Source organism: Elgaria multicarinata, chromosome 3 (assembly GCF_023053635.1).
Source record: "Elgaria multicarinata webbii isolate HBS135686 ecotype San Diego chromosome 3, rElgMul1.1.pri, whole genome shotgun sequence".
NCBI lineage: Eukaryota > Metazoa > Chordata > Lepidosauria > Squamata > Anguidae > Elgaria > Elgaria multicarinata.
Window position 1 is genome coordinate 31,817,728 of NC_086173.1, and position 16,190 is coordinate 31,833,917.

The window sequence follows — 16,190 nt, forward strand, 5'->3', positions numbered from 1 at the left end:
AATCATGACATTAACGCAATCGAGGGGTCCATATTCAGAACAAAATTACTAGGAAAGATTTATCAACATACTCAATAAGCATGTTTATTAAAAGTACCCAAAGTAGTGTACAACGTAATCTTTAAAAATAATCAATAAAAAGTACAAATACAAGGAGCAATTTCTAGAAGCAATAACAAAGAAGAAAATGCAACCAACGGGATGACAGTATGTTAAATCTGGTCTTCTGCCTCCATCCTCTTTGCCATGTCCATTGGGTTGGACCCCAGTTTAGCTTTCTGCCAATGGTTCCTTCTGTCCGCAGAATGTTTTTGATCCAGCAGAGGATCCTGCTGATGGTACGGAGGAGGAGGTAATTTTTCCTCACCCTGCAGCCGCCTTCCTTCCTAGAAGGTCTTGAACCCTCCAGAGCAGATTTTTTGAGGGTGCCAGGGGCTGCAGGTGGAAGAAGGAATCAGCAAAAGTTGCCTGGCTCTTTTTTTCCCTGGTGGTGGGAACGAAGTCTACATCCAAAACTCTGGTTTTTAAAAATGTGTTGGTAATATACTTTTGAATATCTTAGGTGAAGGCAGCCCTGTAATTTCTACAGAAGACCTGAAAGAATGTTTGAAGAAACAACTAGAGTTCTGTTTCTCACGGTATTGTATTTTTTGCTCACATGTTTTGATAAATATTTTATATTAGATGTAGGCTCCTGACATTTATTAAGGGCTCTGTGTAAGGGGTTAATAGAAAACATCCCCTGGCAAGTGGTTCCCACTGATTCCTCATGCTAATAGTTAGCACAATGACATTGGGGCAAAAGCAGATTGGAACTATGCTTCCAAGCCCAGTCAAGACTTTCTGAAAGAAAACGGGAAAAATGTACTATATATTTATTTCTTTTTATTATTACAGTTATAGCCCACCTTTTTTCTCTTGCAAAGGATTCAAGGTGGCTTACATAGTCCTCCTTGTCTCCATCCCTTTGAGGCCGGTTAGGCTAAGAGTTAGTGATTGCTCCAAAGTCATCCATTGAACTTCATGGCTGAGAGGGGACTAGGACCTTTGTAAACTGCCCAGAGAGCTTCGGCTATGGGGTGGTACATAAATGTAATAAATAAATAAATAGATCTCCCCAGTCCAAGCCCAAGGCTTTAATCACTACACCTATAGTAAGTAACTGTTCATGCTTCCTTAGGGAGATTATATATTTAAGAACTCTTACTCTAAAAACTATTGCAAAAGATGCTCCAGCCAAAACAATAAGGCAGGTGGTTCTTTGAGTTAAAAATTTAGGTCATATTGGTAAATGTTTTGTGTTACTGCTATTTCAGATAGTAATATTAGGCAGTTTAGCCATATGTATGATTTTATCCAGTGATTTTGCTGTATCATTGTTAGAATGTTGTTGTATAGGACTGTATACTGTAGAAATAGCTGTGCTAGGTTTTGTTGTTGCTACCTATTTTTATGTATTTATTTGATTTAACTATTTCTATGGTAAGCTGCTTTGATTTCTTAAGAAAAAAAGCAGGTATACTTCTTTTTCAATTGTTTACTATGTTGTTTCTTTATTTACCCCTAGTGAGAATCTATCCAAGGATCTTTACTTAATGTCTCAAATGGACAGTGATCAATTTATTCCAATATGGACAATCGCCAACATGGAAGGAATTAAGAAACTGACAACCAATATGGATCTTATTGTTGAAGTACTGAGATGTATGTCTAATTTTTTTAATAGCCTTGTGTTGGGTGGATTTAAATCAGGATTGGGCAGAATTCAGGCTTACAGGATCTACTTTATTGATGAACCCAAAGATCCATCGACTAGATTCCAGTGCAAAAGAACTACACTTAGAATTAAATAACTGCGCCCGGGAATTTGTTCTGAGTACCAGAACTGAACGGAGTGCAGTGTACTTCCTCATAAAAATCCACTCTAAATTACCCCAAACTTCCTTAATCTCAGCAGTTTAACTTGAAAGTAGGGAACAAGGAGAGTCATTTTGTGGCTGGTAATGTTAAATAATTCAGTCAGAAATCTTTGCTGATCTATAAATCATGTAGTGATCTACCAGTACACTCAGACCTATCTTCTGCTCATCCCTGATTTATATGTGTCACTTCTGTGTGAATCAACTCTTTGTACTGTTTACTTTTGTAAACTCATTGAAACTGGTGTATAGCTCAGTCAAGAAGATGTACTATCGAAAGCACAACTTGATAGATTTATGTACATATCTGAAAAATGTGATAAGAAAAGACAGCCTAGAACTCTTTTAAAAATGTGCCTCTCACTTCCCGAAGTGAAATTGACTTCTCTATCTGATTTGGGACTACTTTGGTGCATTTCTGAGCAAAGATTTAGCAATTTTGACGTGGATCTTCTTGAAGGGAAACCTTTACCCACCACACCAATACCATAAATTTGCTTAAAAGGCAAGATGTACCAGTGGGAACAGTGTGTTGGGAACAGTGTCTGCTTTGGTTTCAGTTGCCAACTATTGAAACAGTTGTACCAAAAAGAGAAAGGTTAACATGGAAATGAGCAGAGCTATGTGCATCGAGTGCTGATTAGGATCAAGTGGCCTAAGCATTTCAGAAGTTAAACTGAAAGTTGGGGAAAAGGAGGTGGCCATAACTCTTAATATGTGTGTCACTCTTTGGGTCATGCAGTGTTACATCTCTTTCTACCATTTAAAAATAATCCTGTTATTTAGATTTTTGTTCTGTTTTTAAATTTAGCTTCTCCTATAGTCCAAGTGGATGAACGAGGAGAAAAGGTTAGGCCAAACCACAAGCGATGTATTATTATTCTTCGTGAGATCCCTGAAACTACACCTGTAGAAGTAAGCAACATATTGTCATGTTTACAATGAATGTGATAAGTTGAAAACAATTGTTATGCTGGAGGGAAATGCACCTAGATATAAATTGGCCGACTACCTGTTTAATAAGGATTTATTAAAATTGGATATACTGTGAAATCAGTTTTGAATCAATTTCTAATGTAAATCTAAGCTTTTGGAAAGCTTTCATTTTTCTACTGAGAAATTATAGCTATGTGCATTGTAGTTTGGTAATGCTCTGAACAATACCCCTATCTGAGGTAAATTTGAGGGAATTTTCTGTTTTTATTATTTATAACACATTTATACTGCTCGACACCCAAGGCTCTCTGGGCAGTTTACAATTAAAGCCATAATATAGAAAGAATGGGAATGTTTGATAGTGGTTGCCACCAGATTCCTTTGCAAAGTGTACTCATATAATGGCCTTTTAAAAAGAATTTTGTCTTATTTGAATTTTGCTAGTTGTAAAGATAGTGATACTCCCTTAGCTGTGGATATTGAGTATGCTTGTAACAAGCTCACTCCATTTTGCAGGAAGATTAATTGACTTAGGATATCACATGATGGCTTTACAAATTTGCTGTTAAGCTTGTTCAAAAGTTTAAGTGAAGTATATGTCTTGACAGGGTTGTCATGCATTTTCACGTAAGGGGTGTTGTTGCACATTTGCTGTTAATGTAGATAATAGAATTTCGCTCAGTTTAAACATAGTTGCAAAAAGCTTAAAATTAAGATTATAAATTGAGCAGCTGGTAACTGAGTATTTGTAAATTCACTCTGGCTTTTGACACAAATGTTTAAATGGAAAATGGTCTCTGCTGATACGTAAAATGTCACAGTAGCCGAGAATATCCTTTAATGTGGATTGAAGTCCTTTTTTTTTATATAACATAGTAATTATATTTCACTGAAATAACCTTCATATTTTTGCTCCAGGAGGTAAAGGCACTATTTAAAAATGAAAGCTGCCCCAAAGTGATAAGTTGTGAGTTTGCTCACAATAACAACTGGTACGTTACATTCCAGTCAGATACTGATGCACAGCAGGTAAGGATGCCAGGTGTTCTTCAGCATCTCTCTCTGTGTGTGTGTGTGTGTGTGTGTGTGTGTGTTTGTTTATATATATTGTCCTATTGCAAAAGTTCAGGACAGCCAACAGCAGTTCTGAATCTCTGGCCCGTAAAAGAATCAGAAAATTAAAAATAGACCACATAAATGGAACCACAAATTGAGAAGGGGGAGGCAACTTAAAGATCTTGTGTGCATGTGCACATGCATGCACACACATTCATTCTCTCTCTCTCTCTCTCACGCACGCACACATACAATGTCTACCTCTCTTTGTCTCTCTTGGAATATTGGTGTATGGCAGGGTGGCATAGCAGAAGGGGCACTCCAGCTGATCTAGTAGCAGGTAGAAGTATCTTTGCTGCTTCCCTCTCCAAGCATACTGTCACAGGGCTGTTGATGTTACGTGGTCACTATGGTATAGGATATCTGCTGATACAGGATTCTATAATTTTTTGTACAACAGTCTAGAGTGGTCAGAATTTAAAGCTGCACATCTGACATTTCTGTGTTGGACTTTTAAGAAAATATGGGAAAGCAGAAGTGTTTTAGGCATGCTTTTATTTAACACTTTTAAGTGACAAAGCTCGGTAATTATTCCTAAAATAATAGAAGGGCTGAGATTCTTCTTTATAATTTTTTGTGTAGCTTGAATTTAGGAAAATAGTTCTGGAACCTCTTTAATAAGTATAGTTCTGTCAAATGAATTTCTCAGTGAATGTTTTTATACCTATACAGGCTTTTAAATACTTACGGGAAGAAGTTAAAACCTTTCAGGGCAAGCCAATAATGGTAAGTCTGAAGTATTCCCAAACCATAAGTCATATTTTCAAGTTGGATGCAGAGTTAGTTTTACCTAGAGTAGATTCACTGAAATCAATGGGACTTGAGTTATGCATGCTTTCCAATGCTCTATAACCAATGCAGGACCAAACTTTGGCATTTGACTAATAGTCTCAGTGCTGTAATGATAATACTGGGTTACTGTATATGTTATATTCACGACCTTCTTATTGGTTATTTTAAAACCTGGTTTAAAGCATAATTAACAGCATTGGACTATCTGTGGTTAAGATTCACAAGGACTGCCTCAAAGACATGGTTTTGAAGCAACGTAGTGTCATTCCAGACATTAAATCATAATCGAAGCAAACCATTGGAGAGGGGCAAGACAGGGGAATCTCCAATTGATGGCTAAAAACTATATTCTGTGCCAGACCACAGGTGTTTCCAGTAAGGTTGGGATTTAGAACTTTACTTCTCTAGGTTGCTACCACAGATATAATTGCATAATTCTGTCAAATGAGTCAGTGCAGAATCTAGCCTTGGTTGTAAAAAAAAAATGGTCAAGAAAAGTATTAGATTGAATTGTCCTTTTTAATTGTTGATCTTAACTAACCTGGTGGGCAAAGGATGCAATACAAATTGATGTGGCTTCCCATTTTCTTTTATTCTACTTCAAACTTTTTTTTTTATGATCCCACTACCATGTATGATGAATGTAGCATAGTTTGATCTTGCATAGTGTGATCTTTCTTTTACAGGCCAGGATAAAAGCCATCAACACATTTTTTGCAAAGAATGGTTACCGGGTAGTGGATTCAAGTGTGTATGTTCAGCCTGTTCAAACACAAGCACAGTTTGCCTCACCACTGTTTATGCAGCCTGTATATAGTCCTCAGCAGTACTCCATCTACAGTATTGTGCCTCAGACATGGTCTCCAAACCCTGCACCTTATTTTGAAACACCACTGGTAAGCAGTTATTGCTTGTGTCTCCAGTGTGAATAATTTGAGATTGTTTTGTTTCAAAGTCTGAAGAATGTGTGTCATTAAATATTACTGAGTGGCTTTTAAGGGGATACTTGAAAAAATCTTGAGACAATCTCCTGACCTATAATGGAATAACAATGTTAATATCAAATTTGAGCCGCATCCAGCTATGTACTACAAGTAATGGATGTACTGATTTGAGTATTTGATGACGACTGGCTTGGGAAATAGGACACCAACATTTCTAGGAGTTTACACACAGTCCTTCTAATTCCAAACAGAGTTATCTCTACAGAAATTCATACCTACAGAGGCTTGGATAGGGGTTTGGAAAAGTATGTGGGAGCCCTGCTAGACAGGGGTACTCTCAACAGAGCAAAGCTTCAGATAATGAACTCAGGGCATGGGAAGGAATATATGGGAGGAGATGGTCCTTCAACTACTGTGCCCCAAGCTGTGAAGGGCTTTGAAGGTTAATACCGCCGTTTTGAATTGTGCCCAAAAACTAACTGGTAGCCAGTAAAGTTAATATAATACTGGCATAATATGGTAATACCCTGTTCCAGTCAGTATCCCAGTCACATTATTTTGTACTATCTGAAGTTTCTGGATTTTCTTCATACAATGCATTAATCTAATGGGAGAGTTCTGTCAGATCTTCCCCTGGGACAGAACTCAAAAGCCCTGAGCCACTCTGAAAAGCTCTGCTATACAGCATTGAGAGGACCCAATCATGAAGGAGAAAAAAAATCTTCTTTACCTTGGTTGTCACAGAGTAAACTTGATAATGGGGCTGTTCACAAATCACGCTAATTCACACTCAGTAGTTGAATGTGGGTTGCTTTGAACCATGGGTTATCGTGTTGTCTGAATGCACAAAGGGTGGCTTATTAACCATGCAATGTAACTTATTTTCATCAATCAAGCTTGTCGATTTTGAGAACCTATCGTTCATTGTTGGGTTGTTCAGGATGGTTAACAAACCACACTGGTTGTGTTCAGACAACACAATAAACCAACCTGTGGAAAATTGCATTTAGACAAGACGCTAAATCATGGTTCAAAACAAAACAAACTCAAATGCTGAGTGTGGGTTAGTGTGTGGTGCGCATAGCCCCAATGAGTTCTTGCTTGTGTTCAGTTGTACTCAAGGGGTGATCATGGGAAGTAAGCAATCATCATGGCTGCTCCCCCTGCCTGTGTTGTGTGTGACCATAATTTGCATTATTCCCCATGCTGGCATATTGTCTGACCTGGGTATTAGTTTTACTCTACCCTGTGCCTGTTTGGTGCATTCTCTTCCCCTTCTTATTGTTTTATTATGATTTTATTAGAATGTAAGCCTATGCGGCAGGGTCTTGTTATTTTATTGTTTTACTCTGTACAGCACCATGTACATTGATGGCGCTATATAAATAAATCATCATCATCATCATCATCATCATCATCATCCACCCTACAACCTCTACTGCATATCATAGGTTGTAGAGTGGGTACAACCCCCCTCCCCCACACCGCATGCCAGGTTTGGACGACACACCAACCCATGTGCAATGTGGGGAATAAGGCAAATGGCAGTTATGGGGGTGAGGGAAGCAGCCACAATGATGCTTCCCTCGCTGCAATTGTCTGAATCCACTCATTATGAGTTTTCTTCCAACCATGTTCCAGTTGCTTCCCAGCTTGCTTCACTGCCTTCAGTGCAGATGGATGCTGAATAGATTCTGCAAAGCAGGAGAGAGTACTCAGGAGCAATCATATCAACTTGGGTTATCTTCATATTCCTCAGAATGACCAGGGCTTTGACAGGGGTGCCTACCCTACTAGCCAGGAAATCACCCAGAGCCCTTTAAAATCCATTTGCCTCTAGGGATGGAGCATTCTAATAGTTCTTCCATCATTGCAGAGAGACGGTCAGACTATGATAAGGAAAAGATGTAAGAGTCCTCACCTTCAGGTAGCCATCATCCTGTTGAGTTGGAAAAAACAAATCCCGATTGTAACCAGCTTTATGCGTTGGGGTAACCCCATATCGCCCGCTCCGAAAAATTAACTTATGATCGTGGAGTTCTGTCGGGCCAACTCGGCAACAACCCCTTTGTAAATATATGGTCTCCTTTTATCAATTTTACTAATGGTACAGCAGGATTACTTAACTCTCGTTTATTCAGTCTCCCTCTGACTGTAGATACTTGATAGAAATTTGTTCCAGTTTTGCATTTTTGTGAAATCGGATAGACAAATATTCTCTTTCTTTGTAATGCAAAATGGTATTTTTGTAGTTTGTCAAATTTAATAAAATTATTTTTTAAAAAAACCTTCTCCCAGTCACACTACCTTAAAAGTCTGTGAATAATACAGAGAAAAACAGCAGGTGCTAACGCTTACCATGGCAGCAGTAGAGAAGTATAAGGTGAGACTTGCTCGCCTTCTTGCTGATAAATAGGAAAAAATATGCAATTGGTGGAAGTAGAGGCAGGAAACCACATTTCCTTGGTTTTGAGTATGAAAATGTGTTACTATTGCAGTCTCCCGTGTACATGTTCAAGAAACTTGTTTTCAGCGGCGTGGATTGTCTATACAACCTCCTGATATACTTTGTGTCTCTTGCAGGCTCCATTTCCCAATGGTGGATTTGTGAATGGCTTCAGTTCGCCAGGATCATACAAGACAAATACTGCTGCATTAAGTATAGGTCGTCCATTCCATAGAAACCGGTAAGAAAATTGGCAATACACTTTTGACAAGGCACTTTTGGGGACGGTGCCAAAAAAAAGTACTATAACTGCATTTATCTTGTTAGTCATTAATTTGACGAATGTAACTTTCCCCCTTTTGTCAATTAGCCGAGAGAGAGAGAGAGAGAGAGTCAGGACTAGGGGACCCTGAACTCCAAGCAATAATTCATTTCTACATTTCTACAGTTCATTTCTTCATTTCTACAGTTACTAGGGTCCTCTAGGAAGTACCTTTATAATTTTGTGTTATAGTGTAGCACTCTTTTCAAGCATAATTTCACTTGGGCTGGGATGCAGTTCCTCCGAATTCTCACTACTGGATCTTAGGCTAGCTGTGCAATGGCAGGGGTGGGCTGGATTTTCTGCTACACTTCTGACATTATGGCTGTGGGTTACATTGCATCCATGCTCCTAAGCTACAAGCAAATCCTTTCCCAACACAGAGGACAGCAGTGACCATTCTATAGTACTGTTGTGCCATGGTTGAATAAAAGCCACTAGATCACAGGTGGGCAACGTGGGGCCTGCATGCAGCCCCCACTGTGCCCCAATTTCAAACATTTTTCTTAACTACACAGTGCTGTTCTGTATTGGCTACAGAGTACTTAAAGGGACAAATTTAGTTTGCAAGCAAGCTAAATACACCCGGAGTGGTGATTTTTAGATTTTTTAAATTATTATTTATTTATATACCCAGTGCAGACTGGCAGGGGTGAAGGTCCAGATGGCCAAACTAGCCTCCAGACCTCCTGCAGTTGCCCAGCCCTACACTAGGTGATGCTGCAGTTCCATGCAAGGCACTTCTGGAAATGGCTCTCATGGTCAGTGCCTTCTTCTAACAATTTCCCAATAAAGGGGACTAGAAGTTGTGATGATTAGAGAGAGATGGCACTGCTCCTCTTGACATGTGCATTATGCTATACTAGAGGGTGGCACCACAAACATTTCTGGCAGTTGTGGTTCCATAATGTAGGTGAAGGTTTGAATATTTTGTGAAGAAAGGATGTGAATGATTGCATCTTAGGATATTTGTTGTATTGCAGTAATGTTGAAATCCACGTGAAATGGATTGATTTACCTGTTGCTGAAATCTCTCAGTAACTCCTACTTTTAAACTAGTGCGTTTCAAACTAGTACTACTGATGGACATGGACATCCACCTCTGTAATTCATTAACCAATTTTCTCTGTTCTGATACAACTGTAAAGATTTGAGGGTAGATATACTCATTCATGAAAGAAAACATCCAGTAAGTGGGAGTAACTCATAATTACTGAAAATTATAACTTCCTAAGTTAGCACAGTTATTGCTTTCTGTGAGATTTCATTTGCCAACTGCTTCTGTACACATCTGGTGAGGCTAAAGTCCATGGCCACCAGCCACGTAACTAACAGAAGATAGACTATGGAACTGTAGCCTTAGCAATAAATAGGCACCTGTAGGTCAGTCATTAATTTATTTCAGCAGAATCTGAATGGTAAGACTTGCCTCGTGATGGCATTTTGCTTACCAGAATCTCTAAGAAAGCTGGACCAAACATGCAGAGGTGGACTGTTTTTTAATTGCTTGTACTGATTCTGAAAAGCTGGTGCATGTGTATTTGAGCACACATACAGGTGATAATTTCCACTTTGTAATTTTCTTGGGCAGAAACAGCGTAATGAGAACTTCCCACAAACTGTTGTTCCATTTCGTCACACATTTTATTGGTTTTGAATTGTGAAATTTCAGAGACAAGTATGCTGCTTGTAGTGTGTGTTTACCAAAGCATGAATTAAAAGGGGGGACTTTTCTGTAGTAGTGTTTAAATAATGGTGACATTACAGCTTTACACCAAATGGTTAGCCCAGCCAAATCACATATTATAGTAAGTGTCTCTAGGGAGCTACAGTGGGCAGATGATAGATTTTTGGGATTTACTTTTTTTAAAAAACTAGAATCTCAGGATTCAGCAATATGAGTCATGTGCAAAAGACTTAAGATTTAAAAACAAAGTCAGATTTTGCTTCATCAAATAGTTGCTTATTATGTCCGAACCTGTTCATGGTTTCTTTTTCAGCATCAAACATTTAAAAGCCATGATTTCTTAATTGGCTTATGAACTTCAGCTTGTTTTAACCATGGCTTCGTGTTACATCTGAATTCAGAATTCTGGCTTGTCCCTAGTTTGTTTCCATGCCCTGCCCAAGCTACCGACCAGGAAACAGACGCAACAGGCAAGAACAGCTAGAAAATGGATCTCTGAAGCCTTACTAGGTCATGCTTGTGCTTTTCCTGAACTAGCCTTCCCAGTGCAATCTGCCTGGCAACAGGAGTCTGTCCTGCACACCTCCTCCCCGAACAGATCTCCCTTCTCTGACAAGATAGTGGCTAGTTTTGCAGCAGCTGCTGCTGGATCCAAGAAAGAATTAAAGGGTCAACAGCTGATCTAAGTTCCTCTCAGCAGGTATTCCAAGCACCAGTTTACTCTCTGCAGGGATACCCTGGCTATTACAACCCCAGAGATGCAGGTGAATGCTTTGCAACATGAGGAAATGTTGCCTTCTGTTTACCTTCCTGTTCAGGCTGGAATGTCTTCCAGGAGACGTTTCTGGGGAAACTCCAAGTCATGACTGCAACACACCTCATGCCTCATTGACCATATGCTGAACCTGGAGTTAGATCTCCCTGTTGCTATGTACTCGTTAGAGTGATTATTGGGGATGCGTATTTGTACAGTTAGCCTTTTCTGTTGATGAATGTGTGCTTCATATAAGCAATAACTGTTCTTAACATCCACATCTGAGCACCTGCACCTAAATGCTACCTTGTTCTAGTTATTGAAGAGTTGCGTGCAACTTGAAAAAGTGTGCAGTCTGACACCCAACAGACATTGAATGAAAAATAACCTTATTTTGAACCAATTGATTTGGAAATTTACATTCTGTCAATTTTTGTAAACCGCCCAAAGAGCTTCGGCTATGGGGCGGTATATAAATTTAATAAAGAAATAAATGTAATGCTGCTGGCCCACATAGATCGATATGGTCATAATCAGCAGAGAATACTAATAAGCTTCCTTGGTCTTCAATGTATTGACTACTTCAGTGGATCGGACTGATTTAGTTTGCAGACAGGAGCATGTGTTTGTGCTGTGGAGGAATTTATATGTCTACACATTTTATATATCCTCCAGTGTGAAGCCTCATTTCCGGTTGTCAAGTAGCTCTGAACACTCAACAGACGTAACATCCACAGTTAGTGCTGTGTCAGTAGGAGATGGACAATTGCACAGAGCCAGCTCAAGAAACTTCCAAACAGAACGGCAAGCGAATACGTTATCAGGACATCAAGATCAAAGTTATTCACCGAAGGATTCTCCCATCACTCAGATAGAACAAAATGGTGATTACGGCATGGGCAGGGGCAGGTAAGAAACAGAGCCTTCAAAGATGTATTTTACTATTTCTATCAGTCACATGAAACTTCCTTATACACAGCCAGATTATTGCTCTATCTAGCCTAGTGTCTACGCTGGCTTCCAGTCTTTTCAGACACAGGTCTCTCTCAAACCCTCTGAGTGCTTTTGAACTGGAATTTAAATCTGACATACTCTGCATGCAACACCTGATCTGTGACCGAGGTAGGGCCTTCTGTTAAACTGGGCAAATCTGAGTAAAACTTTTGGAAGAAAAGATGAGTAGGAATTATTTATTTATTTATTTAGAATATTTTTATCCCGCACCTCAGCCAAAAGGCTCTCGGAGCGGCTTACAATGTATCAATAAAGAAGACAGTCTTTTAATCACATCAATGACTATTTAGAATATAGTAAGTAGAATTTTAATGGAAGCTACTCTTGGATAATTTGCAGGAGGAACATTTTCAGAGGTCGGAGGAGACGAGAAGATGACAGACTTTCAGTGAGTATTTTTCGGTTTTACTGCCAGTTAGATTGTTAAACAGCCCTTACCATGGCACTTAATGTGACAAAAGGGGTTCTGTTTTTCCCCAAGATGGATGGAGGCTAGGACATTGCCCCCTTTATGGCTGGCCATTGGCTTTTTCATAACTATCTGTATTACATGTAATATTTAGATACATGTTTCTCTCAGTTTTTCAGTGAATATATCAATCATAGTTCTCCAGAATTTTATTGTATGTATGTGTATCTCTGAGAATTTCACTTCGTTATTTTCTCATTGTATTGCATGGATGTGGCTTCCCAGGGTAGATGGAGGGAGAAAAGAAGTATGAGTTACAGATTCTTCTCTAGTTTACGGATTTATAGGAGAATAATAGGAGAGCCAGTGTGGTGTAGTGGCTAAGGTGATGGACTGGGAGTCGAGAGATCCAGGTTCTAGGCCCCACTTGGCCATGGAAACGCATTGGGTGACTTTGGGCCAGTCACAAACTCTCAGCCCAACCTACCTGACAGGGTTATTGTTGTGAGGATAACTTGGAGAGGAGGAAGATTACGTACGCTGCCTTGGGTTCCTTGGAGGGAAAAAGGAGGGATATAAATGCAATAATAATAATATGCTATTTTTGTAAAATATATTAACATGTTAACTACTCTTGTAGCGACCTCAGCCTTCAGTTGAAACCAAGACTTTGACACCAAAGTTTGACTTGCTAGCCTCGAATTTCCCGCCCTTGCCTGGTAGCATGATAAAAACACCAGGAGACCCTGTCCTGGAGAGTAAGATGTCAGACATTGTTAAAGGCATAAGCAAAGAAAAGGTACTTCATGTCAATATTTTGTTAAGTTTTATTCTTTTCTTTACTAGAGTAACCTGTCATTTTAAAAAAACAGTACTGTGTAGGATTAAAATTATTTGTATGTTGCTTGAAGATTTTTGCACATACTTAAACCTTATTCCATTCAAAATGGTTGGACCAATTGACTGGCTCCTGTCTTTTATTACTATTCTTGGGCATACTGATTATGAGGATATGACGGCTGAAAGCACCACTGTGAACTAGCCAGAGCAGAAGGGAGGTTGGTGAGATGCCTTTTGAGAAAGTTTGAAGTGAGTTTTGCTGTACTTTATCTACAATTATGTGCCATAAAAATACCAGTACAGCCTGTGATGACAAAGGTGCATCTGAGACAGAGGCTGCATTCCTGTAAAAATAATAAAGAATCACTGTGACTTTGACTTATTGTTCACGGCTAGCATGCTGATACATGCTGTCTGATCACTCTCACTTGGCTTCTCCCACCAGCAGCAACATTCCTAGAAACAAAAGCTGAGCCTCAGATTTGAATTGGGGTCCCAACAAGTCAAAATTGTAAGCCACAGTTGTTCATGGTTTATGATTCCTGGCTTGTTTAGCAATAAGCCAGGATTCTCAGTTTAAGTAATGTTCATCTTTTGCTGCCAGTAAATTCATAGTTAGGTTAGCTGCTTCTGCTGGCAGGAAGAAGCAATCGGGAAGCATGGTTCACCATGCTATTTATGAATGATAAACCAGAATTCTCAGCAATACTGTTTTATTATTTTGTGCAAACACAGAGTTGTTGTTTGTTTTGCCCTAACCAGGAGTTTTGGATTTTCCAGTCTATGCAAGGTGTTGCTGCATGCCCTTGTTCATACAACCATCATGGGTCCAAGTGGGTTTTAACCAGAGGTGTGGTGCACACACAGCAGATTTATATGCTGTGCCCTTTGGATTAGCTACTTCCAAAATGGGGAAATTAACTAAAACATTTGTTCAAAGCCAAAAGCCATAAACAATTTTTACACACCTTTGTTGTCAAAAACACATACATGCAGAAAAGAAAAAATGGCTGGGTTAATGTACCCATCCACTAGCATGTGGGCCAATATATTAATTCTAGTAGGTCTAACTTGAAAAGATAAAGACAGAGATTGGGGAAATTAGGATTTCCCAAATAAGGAGAGGAAGGTGGTGCTATAGAAATGGTAGAGCAGGGTATTGGGAGGCTATATGACCAAGGAAGTTCAGGTGCTCGTGTCAATGGTGGGCCGTGCAGGTGGAAATGGATATATTTAGGGGAAAAGGAATAGAGAAGGAGTGGCTATAAGTACCTGAATTCAGAGGAAGGGGAACCTGAAGGACTTCACTTCCTGATTGGTTGCTAACATTTAGAAAAATGTTGTGGACACAAGGCTACCTTTTAGTTTCTGTGCTTTAATTCCATTTATATATATATGGAGCAATAGACTCAAGTCACCGTGGGCTTCATGACAATGGGTTGCAGCTGATTTTCCACACGTTTAAAAAAATGCATTTGATTGAGTGATGATGGGGAGCAGCAGTAGAGGCAAAGCATTATTCGGGAACCTTGGAACCACCACAATACTTTGGTTCTAGCTAGAGATGTGAAGGCCTTGGGTGGGGGGGGAATGGAAAAATCAAGGGGAAACATTTTTTTCGAAGGACTGTTTTCCTTTTTCCTTTTTTTCTTTTTTGGAAAAATTGGAAAATATAAACCGCTTTGGATTACAAAATATTTGCTTTAAGAATTTAAGATAAAGTATTTATATATTGTTACCCAGCCTTTATTCCCCCCAAAAATTTTCTAAAAACTATATAAAGAATACTTTTATAAAAAGACTAGAGCTGTAAAATGTCTAGAAGTAATGAAGCCATGGGGGAAATGGTTTTTTAATCCTCTGTAAGGTTCCCAGCATAGTTAGTTCTTTTATTCCTTATTAAAATTTGTGATATAAAGTATGTTTACTGATAGACACTTAAGTTCAGCTTCCCAGCTTGTGATTAGAGCCACATTGTGCATTCTTGGGTTTGTTCTACAGAGCCCTGTGTTTCTGATGCTGTCACATTCATTTAATATAATTCTTATCTATTCAGATACTTAATTACGAATTTACTAAGTTTATGAACAGAAAGTCTGCTTTATGTTTCTAAAGCAGCGCTCCCCAATTTGGTGCCCTCCAGATGTTTTGGACTGCAGTGCCCAGCCTTTCCTCACTTTTGGCCATGATGCCTGAGGCTGATGGGAGCTGATGTCCAAAATATCTGGAGTGGCCCAGGTTGAGGAAGGCAGTTTTAAAGCAACAAAGTGATTTTAGATCTGTAAAAGCTGCTAAAAAAATAAGTATTGCTTATTTTTCAATTTCCCCAAAGTTTCCATTTTTTCCAAGGGAGAGGGGGGGGGGATACAGAAAAAAACGTGTTTTTTTCCATGGCCTCAAAGTTCTGGAAATTTTACGTCTCTAGTTCTGGCAACTGGATAGAAAACTCAGGGAGGTTTCCTGCCCCTTAATTTTTCACCTAGTTGGTTATATTGAGTGGCATAGCACAAGATTCAAACCAAAGGTGCCATCATGTAATGTTTGACCTGGCACAGATACTTCTGGATTGGACCACTTTTCCTACCAGGGCTTTTGATTGGCCAATTCAAAATTACCCTTGTGGGTTAGTTGGTAGCATGGCAGTCAAGCAGGCACTTGCATGTTTTCCCTGGTGGCAGGAAACACCTTTTTTAATGAGGAGATAACAAGTATATTCTATGGCTCCTCTGAAGAGCCTAAACAGCATTCCTGGAAGCTTTTCCTTTAAGAACCAAAATGGATCTTTATGCAAAAGATGCCAGTTAAATGCCAGTTAAATAAATAATGCACGATGCACATGTCAGAGAGCCTGAAGCTCCTCTGTAGCAAAGGGTTGGAAGGGAGCCAGTAGGTGGCTGGCTACCCTAAATCCAGCTGTCATTAATGAGACAAATAGACACCTGCTTCAGGATGCTTGCCATAGCCTTGGTTGGACCACAGAAGTGGTCCAAACAGAAACACTATGTGGAAAG

At 39.3% G+C, this 16,190-nt stretch overlaps 1 protein-coding gene across 1 annotated transcript in view; it reads left to right on the forward strand.

Moving 5' to 3' along the window:
• Window positions 1-16,190, forward strand: part of LARP4 (La ribonucleoprotein 4) — a 44,418-nt gene that overhangs the window by 22,524 nt on the left and 5,704 nt on the right. The window contains exons 5-14 of the mRNA XM_063119867.1: window positions 563-638; window positions 1,568-1,704; window positions 2,731-2,834; window positions 3,774-3,884; window positions 4,644-4,697; window positions 5,450-5,659; window positions 8,291-8,394; window positions 11,592-11,825; window positions 12,270-12,318; window positions 12,980-13,138. Of these exons, the coding sequence (XP_062975937.1) occupies window positions 563-638; window positions 1,568-1,704; window positions 2,731-2,834; window positions 3,774-3,884; window positions 4,644-4,697; window positions 5,450-5,659; window positions 8,291-8,394; window positions 11,592-11,825; window positions 12,270-12,318; window positions 12,980-13,138 (1,238 nt within the window). The remainder of the gene's footprint in view (window positions 1-562; window positions 639-1,567; window positions 1,705-2,730; window positions 2,835-3,773; window positions 3,885-4,643; window positions 4,698-5,449; window positions 5,660-8,290; window positions 8,395-11,591; window positions 11,826-12,269; window positions 12,319-12,979; window positions 13,139-16,190) is intronic.